The sequence below is a fragment of the Camarhynchus parvulus genome, chromosome 23, assembly GCF_901933205.1.
Source record: "Camarhynchus parvulus chromosome 23, STF_HiC, whole genome shotgun sequence".
NCBI lineage: Eukaryota > Metazoa > Chordata > Aves > Passeriformes > Thraupidae > Camarhynchus > Camarhynchus parvulus.
Genome location: NC_044593.1, coordinates 519221 through 527669, shown reverse-complemented (window position 1 = coordinate 527669; position 8449 = coordinate 519221). Strand labels below are relative to the sequence as shown.

Below are 8449 nucleotides of genomic sequence, written 5' to 3'. Positions count from 1 at the left end.
AAGGCTGACCAGCCAATTTGCTGGATGGAATCTGCTCCATATTGCACAGTCAACTGTGCAGGCTGAGAAATGGCAGAGGTGCTTTGTTTGGAGCCTGAGGGGCAGTTTCTTGCTCTAGAAAACACTTAGAATTTTGCTATTTATCACCATATCCCACTTCCCCTCCCACTTTCCAGCTTTGGAATAACCCCTTTGTTCCTCCACCTGCACTGTAGATGATAAATATTTCACATTATAAGTTTTATAACGGGTGTGAGGGCTGAGTGGCTGTCAGCAGACACTGACACATTCACCTGATCCCCGGCAGGCACACAGTGCTGGCAGGGACCCAGTCCTGCTGCCCAAGGCTTCTCCTCCTGCACTGGACTGGCGTTTGCTCCCTCCCAGAGGGATTCCCTGTGGTGTGTCCTGCTGCGTGCTGGGCTGGGGCCAAGCCCTGTTTGTTGTCCCTGCACTGGGGTCACTTCTGCCACATTATCTGTTCTGTGGTGATGTTCTAAAATGGCAGCCTCAGACCTCAGAGTCTCTTTTGGCTCCCCACCTACTGTTTTCTGATGTTTTCTCTCATCTTAAAGTTGTATTTACTTCAACTTCACTTTTCTAAGTATTTCCATATTCCAGAGGAACACTGGTACACGGGACCCAGGCCTAACCCACACCATGCCTGCCATTTTTACTGGCCATCCATGTCCTGATTTCTAAGAACTTGGTGTTTATATCCCAGATAACTCATCTTTGTGTCCCTCCCATGCCCTGCACCACCTGAAGTTAAGCAGGCAGGTTCAGACCCCGCTGGCACAGGCCAGGCTATGTCCAGGACGGAGCTCCAGGTACATTGCTCTCCTCCCTCTTCCCGCTCTGCCAAGGCCTCGGGATGGAGGAGGAGGTGGGAATCTGGGTCTGAAAGGGTTGCAGAAGAGCATGGCCCAGTTCCCAGTTCACCTCTTGACAGCCGGGGAGCTCCAGCCCGGCGCTGGGCTCTGACTGCCAGCGCATCCTGTCCCGCTGCCCAACGTGTTGTGTCTAGATGCGCTCAGGTGGTTTTGGATCTGGGAATTCCTGGTTCCGTGCCCACCGCCCTCGCCTTGGCAGGAGCGGGGAGCCGGACTTTCTTGGATTGTCCGCGCGTGCAGTCACAGCCCTGGCGCGCCGCCAACGCCTTTTCCAGAGGGACACGGCCAAGCGGAGAGGAAATGACAACCGCTAACAGTTCGCAGAGGGCTTAATTCTAAATGGAATTTCTAGGGACAAAGAAGAGGCGCTTCGGTAACCCACGGGCAGAAACCCCGGGGCCGGCGGCCGCCCAGCGGCCAGCACGCCCCCGGAGCGCTCCGGCCGCGGGACATCGCCCGCTGCCCCCGGGGATCGCCCCGGGCGGCTCCGGCCCGGCGGGGAGCGCTGCCCCCGGCCCCCGGCTCCGCCGATCCGCCGCGGGTTTTGCGGGCGGCAGCTCCGCGCCGGCGGCGGCCGGGGCCGGCCCGCTCCTCCTTTGTGACGGGGGGGAGGCTCCGCTCCGGGCCGGGCTGCGCTCCGCTCCGGGTTTGGCAGGCGGCCGCGGCGCTGGGTAAAATGGCAGCGCTGAGCCTCGTGTCGGACTGAGCCCGCTCGGCCGAGCAGAGTCGGAGCTCGCCCAGCCCGGCCCCGCCGCCGCTCGGCCCCGCTCCGGGGACGGCGCCCGCCCGCCCGCCGTGTCCCCCCTCCCTCCCTCCCGCCTCTCCCGCACCGGGAGCCCCGTCCCGGGTCCCCCCCAACCCCCCCTTTCCTCCTCCTTCCCCCCCACTCCCTCCTCCTCCCCTTTCTCCGCCGGCTGCAACCGAGGAGGTACAGCGGGGCCAGGCCCCGGGAAGCCCAGCCCAGCGGAGCCCTCCCCGCCTCGCCGAGCAGGCCGGGGGGGAATGAGCCCCCGCTGCCCTGAAGAGCCGCCCGCCGCCGCCTGAGCGGGGAGAGCAGAGCAGCGAGGCCTCACGCCGGCCGGCCAGGCAGGGAGCAGCTCGGGGGGACCGGTCCGGGGGGGTGGCCGGGCGGGGAGGGGGGGGATCATGGCTGCTCAGGTCGCCCCCGCCGCCGCCAGCAGCCTGGGCGCCCCGGCTCCATCCGAGCTGAAGAAAGCGGAGGCGCAGCAGCGGGATTGTCCCCCGGAGGAGGCGGGGGGTGAGGCGGCGGCGGCGGAGCGCGGCGAGAAGCAGGCGGAGAGCGAGGGCCCGTCGGGGAAGGAGCTGCAGGACGGGGCCGAGAGCAACGGAGGGGGCGCAGGGGCCGAGTCCGACCTGAAGAGCTCGAACGGGAACCCGGGCCCCAGGCCCGCCGCCGCCGCCGCCACCCTGAACAATAACCTCCCGGAGCCGCCCGGTGGCGGCGGCGGCGGCGGCAGCGACGGGGTGGGGGCGCCGCAGCCGCCGCCGCAGCAGCAGCCGCCCCCTTCCCACCCGGCCGCCTTGCCCCCGCCAGCCTACGGCTTCGGGCAGCCCTACGGCCGGGGCGCCGCCGCTGCCTTCCACCAACATGGCGGACAACAAAGCCCTGGCATGGCAGCGCTGCAGAGCGGGGGCCTGGAGCAGAACTACCCGGGGCCGGCGGGAGCCCCCGCGGGGCCGCCCCCTCCGCAGAACTCGCACGGCGCCGGGGCCGAGCACGGCTTCCCCAACCACCAGTACAACTCCTACTACGCGGCCGGGCGCAGCGCCGGCTCCTACCCGCCTCCCCCCCAGGCCTACGCCCTGAGCTCCCCCCGGGGCTCCGCGCCGCCGGCCGCCAAGTCCCCCGCGGCCGCCGCCGCCGCCGCCGCCTTCCAGCAGCAGCAGCAGCGCTTCGGGGTCATGGGTCCCTCGGCCGCCGGCGGCGCGGGAGGAGGGGGCACCACCCCGCAGCCCACGGCCACCCCCACCCTCAACCAGCTCCTCACCTCCCCCAGCTCCGCCCGCGCCTACCAGGGGTACCCCGGGGGCGACTATAGCGCCGGGCCGCAGGACGGGGCGGCCGCCGCCAAGGGCGCCGCCGACATGGTCTCGCAGTACGGCGGGGGCAGCGGCCAGGGCTGGCCAGCGGCCGGCGGGGCCCCGCCGAGGAGCCACCACGCGCCCATGAGCCCCGGGAGCAGCGGCGGCGGGGGACAGAGCCTCGGCAGGAGCCAGCAGGTACCGGCCGGGCCGCGCGGGACGGGCCGGGGGGTCCGGGCACGGGGCCGGGCGGGGGGCCGGGGGCTCGGGGGGCTCGGGGTGGCGGCGGCGGCTCTCCCGCGGGTTCCCCCCGCCGGGCCGGCGCTGCCGGGCGCTGCCATTGTCTGTGCTGCTCGCTCGCTCTAAAATGGCTGCCTCGCCGCCTTCCCTTCCTCCTCCTCCCCGGCCTTTGTGCGGGGCTCCCGGGCCGCCGCCGCCGGGCTCCCCCGCCGCCCCGGGGGGCTCTGCCGGGGGCCCGCGGGTCGGGGCGGGCGGCGAGGGCCCGGCGGGGCCGGGCGCGGGGGCCGGGGCGGCGAAGGGCGCGCCCGGGACAACGCGTGGCCCCGGCAGCGCCGCCGCCTTCCCGCGGCCCCGCGACCCCCGGCGCCGGCCCGGGGGTCCCGCGGCCCGCGGCGGGGTCCGGCGGGGCGGGCAGGGCCGCGAGGGGCCGGCGGGGCCGCGGGGCCGCGGGGCGGGCGGAGGGGCCGCGGGCCGGGGCGGGAGCGCTGGCGGGGAGCTGGGCGATGGGAGCAGCGAGTGCGGATCGCTTGGGTTTGGGATTTGAATTATGGAGGTAAAATCCTTCTGTCAAAGCCAGGAGACAGTTGGTCTTAGGTTGACATCCCATCTGTGATCTGATTGGCTCCCCATCCCCTGCTCTTGGCCATTTATAATTGCCTCTGATGTAATGGTACAACCATCCTGATGAGCTCATAAACTTCCACACTCGCCTCCTCCGCCAGCCCCGGGACGGGGCAGCCCCGCGCCCCTCTCCGCATCCCCCGGCGTGACCTTGAGCCCCGCATCCCTCTGCCCCGTGCCCCGGACGGAGCGGGAGGCCAGGGCACGTTGTTTGTACCTTGGGTTTATTTTCCTTGTGATGTTGGATTCAGCCTGGAATAGAGTCTGTGTTGTCGGAACGGTGGCAGGGCTGCTCCGCACAATGGGCTTGCTGTTTATTTTGGTTATGTGACTTTCCCCTTGGTATAAATGATTTCTTTGATGGATCTGAGGATGCGTTTGTTCCTGCCTGGTTTTGGCCCTTTTCAGAACTGGGGCTGTTTGGGTTCTTTATTAGATGGGAGCATGTGGGGGGTTCTGAGGTGTGTTACAGCCTAAAGAAGGAGAAAAAAATCCTCGAACAACCAAACAATCAGAACCAAACTTGTGGCCAAAATGCTGAAATTGGTCAGTTACCAAGAATTATCAATTTACATTCAACAGAACTGTGATACAGGGCAGGAATCTCTAGCTCCGTGTCTTAGGGCACATTTTGACTTATTTTGAATGAGAACTGATCTGTCTCCTTCCCCCCCATAAATACAGGCGCTTCCTAGAGACTTCAGGTGCTGGTTGTGGTCAGGCTCAGCACTGTCACAACTCTTCTGAGGAGTGGAACTAGCAGAAGCAAGCCTGAGGATTATCTTTATTGTTGGATGTGTAGAATTCCCTCTTTGCTGGAATAGGAATGGCCAGGAAACGTGCAGAGGAGAAGGCAGCACAGCATCAGACATTTTAGATACGGGGAAAAGAGGTGCTGGTATCTTTGTGACAGCCTCGATTAAAAGCAGGTTCCTTTCTGTGCTCAGACTCGCATCTCCAAGGCCTGTGGTGGCCTCGTGCAGGACTAAACTTCCCTTTTCATTCTGTGTGCTTTGCTCCAACTTTAGGCCGAGGTCGGAGATATTTGGTACCACGTAGGGTGACCTGCAGCCTCCAGAGCTTCCCTTCTTGTTCAGGACTTCTTCTGCACTGATCTGAAAACTACTCAGTTGTTTGTCCCTTGATTACCAAAGGCATTCTCTGCTGCAGCACCTTGAGTGATTGGAGTGGCTTTTCTTTCAGGTTCTGCTGTCCTAGAGAGCAGATCTGCTCTGCTGGGGCTATCAGACGTCCAGTGGTGGCTGGCACTGAGTGGTGGAGCATCCTCAGGGAAGGTTTCAGCTACTTGGGAACGTGGCCATGTGTTCCATGGAAGCACAAAGTGCTTACTTTGTAAATCCTGGAAAATCTCAATTTAGATAAAATGTGTACTAAAATACGGAGTCAAGTTGAACTTCTCAGGTGTTTTCCTGCAGTTCACTTCTGTCAGTGTTCTGGTACAAATTTGTAAAAGAAGCTTTTTTTTTGTCTTGGCAAATGAATTTTGCTTAATTCCACAAGCTGCTGACACAGTGAATTAGGAATACCTGAGTAAGTAGTCCCACAAACTGGAATTATTAATGAATAGTTGTTTTTAGAATTAGTTTGGCTTAAGGAAGGACAAATAGTGGATGTAGAAGGTTAACCAGAAACTCCCTCACCTCAAAAACCAAATGACTTTCCCCTCCAGTCCTTCTTGTGCCCAGGATTGTTGGACTTAAACTGACAATTTCTCTTTTTCTGCTGGAAAAAGAAAAGACTAGAGGTATCTAAAGAAAAAAGCTTCCACGTGTCATCTGTGCTGCCCACAAAAGGTTGATTAATAATAATAATACTCCAGGCCTGAATTACAGCCTCCTGTGCTGTGTACTCCTAAATTCCCTGGATTAGGAGAATTTAGAGCTTTGTGTCTTTCTTTGTCTTGCACAGCAATGAGCAGAGCGGGTGCTTCGCACCCAGCTCTGAGAACCTCCGGGAATGCAGAGCAGGGCAGAGGGCAGCTCACCTGCCAGAAACCTCCCAGGAACATCTCGGGGCACGCTGGGGAGGAGGATGTGGGAAGAGCACGCCTGGGAATGCCGGGGCGCAGAGCACTTTGGGGTGAGGAGCAGGGTGGTGCCTTTAATCCCTCTTCTGGGACTCTTCAGGAATTCTGAGTGATGCTATCAAGAGGATTTTGTCACTTTGCTCATCAGGAAAGGCCCGGTAATTTTCTGTGAAAGTTGTTTGGGTGGAATGTTGCCGGCAGTGAGAGGAGTGTGTGGTCACACCAGGGTTACACAGGGGTGGCTCCTGTGTGTAACCTTGGCGGATACTTCACCCACAGCCAGGGAACACAAGGATGCTCCATGTTTTTGGGGACTTGGTGTTTTTTCCAGATGATCTCTCCAGCTGGAGAGCACAGAGCAGGATCAGGAGATCAGGATGGCTGATCTGTGCTGTGTGGGATGAGAAATCCGGGGTTTGCTGTGGGAATGACTTGTAAGAAGCCAGGCCATGGGTCCTGCTTTTCAATTTTTCCAACTCTCCCATGGATTTGTTTCCACTGCTTCCCCTCAGAGCATGTAGCAGCTCTTAGTAATGCGCCAGTTTTCCCAGGGTCTTGGGATTTAAAGGAAACTGCTTGAGGGAAAGGACTTCCCTGCCTTTAATAGATGGGCATTTCTCAGGCTTTGGCTACAACGAAGTGTCTCCTGTAATGGGAGAACTCTTTGGATCACATTAAACATTGACATCTTGGATAACCTCCCCATAGGTGCCCCAGCATCTCAAGGCCTCTGCTATAAGTTCAGTGAAAGCAGTTTAAAAATCTTATGTTAATTTAAAAAAAAAAGCTTTTGGGCCTGTTGCCATACAATAGCTATTTTTTGTTGACTTTGATTCCGACTTTAGTAGTGAGCGAGGCATGAAAAACGTTGTTGGAAATATGGTTTTTAAACTAAATTGGCACCAAAAGGCACTGTGCTGCCAGTGAGCTGCGATGTCTTGGAATGGGAAATTGGGACCTGGCTCCTCTTGGCTCGTGGTTTTTCCTTGCTTTGCATTGTAATGTCAGGAGCCCTGGAGTTGTGTGTTGTGCACTGGAGCTTTCCAACAAAAAGGAGAGTGCTGCATCTCCTTTCTCTGAATGAGCGATTTTAGGGCTTGGCTCTTTTAGAAGAAGCAGGAAAATTGTGCTGCTTTGATATTTTTTTTTTAATTTGGATAAAATCTTGTTAATCCTGGTGTGGACACTGGAGGTTTTGCTGCTTTATCTTTTTTAAACAGCCTGAAGTCAACCAGGAGTTGTCTGATTCACTTAAAATCTCTAATTTTCTGCAGTACCATGTCCCTGATGCCCAGCTTGGAGGTGTCCAGTGTTTCCAGGCAGGATGTGTGTGGGATACAGGACAGTAAAACTCAGTCCTCACTCTCAGCTGGAGCTTTTATTTTTCCCTGCCCTTATCACCACCAGTTTACTGGGAAACCCAGGACAAACCACTTGAGTGTTATGGTGAAATGGGGTTAGCAAGGCTTGCCTACTGCTTTTTATGAAGTTTAATTGAGCTGCCCTGTGAATCCTTATTTATTATCTGGGCTAGGGGAGGGTTTCCCCCTGTGGTGTGTCTCTTGTAAGGATGTTGTTGGTTGCAAGACAGAAATTTGTTTTCTGGAAGGTTTTATGTTTGACTTTCAGGCCTTTTTTTGGGGGCCTATAATACTTAGTGGTTTCCTGGAACTGCCCAGTTTTATTCCTTTTACCTGCTACAACTTCTGTTTCCTGTTTCTGGAATCAGGAAAACTTCCTGTTTTCCCTCAACAAGCAGGCAGAATGTCTTCCTTGGTCTTAAATAATATTAGAAACTGGGCTGGGGGGAGGCAGGACAGTCAAATGTTCTGTTACAAAGCTGTGCCTGACTGTTCTCATAAGCTTGGTGTATTCATAATGCTTTGGGATTTTTCTGTTGTCTCCTTTGAGAACTCTGGTCAGTGGTTCCTGTGTTACAGACGTATCACACGTTCCATGAGGGCTGTGCTAAAAATCCCAGCAGCTTTCCTTCACAGAGAAAATAATGTCTAAAATTAGGCTTAATAGTGCAGCTGTTGGTTTTATCTGTTACCTCGTACACGACTTTTCCACCACTTTTCTCCCTTACTCTTTTCAAAGGAACGCCACCAATTGGAAATCCAGCTTTTACCCTCTGCATCTGTGCTCTGGGTAATTAAAATATTAGAGGAGAAAATGCCCTTTCCGGTTCCTACTCTGTGTATTTAAAATTCTCTGGCTAGTGAGCCTGATTTCTTCTTTGCATTGCAACTCCTGTGTGATGGATTGCTCTGGGGAGAAGCTCATCAGCAATGCCATTGCCCAATTCCTGCTAGGAACGCTGGAAACTCTCAAGGAGCAGCAGCAGCAAAACAGAGACTGAAGGCAGCAAACCTGGTTGGGGAGATGGAAAAGATAAGCTTGTCAATATTTAGCCATTTGCTTTTTCCCCTCTGGAATGGTCCTTAAACTATCAGCAAGGGTGGAAAGCAGCATTTCCCCTTTTGTTCTGGTGGGAGAGAAAGGAAGGATACCTTCCTGCTGGGAAAAAGTGTTTTTAAGAAGTCCTACAAAAGTTTTTTTCTGTTGTGTGCTGGCTGCAAAAAGTTCAGTCTTTAATTTATGC

General features: G+C 57.1%; 1 protein-coding gene across 1 annotated transcript in view; it reads left to right on the top strand.

Annotated features, from left to right (window-relative positions):
• The first annotated feature begins 2039 nt into the window (after positions 1 to 2039).
• ARID1A (AT-rich interaction domain 1A) overlaps positions 2040 to 8449 on the top strand; it is a 53325-nt gene continuing 46915 nt past the window's right edge. Inside the window, 1 exon segment of the mRNA XM_030964462.1 lies at positions 2040 to 3134. Within this exon segment, the coding sequence (XP_030820322.1) occupies positions 2040 to 3134 (1095 nt within the window).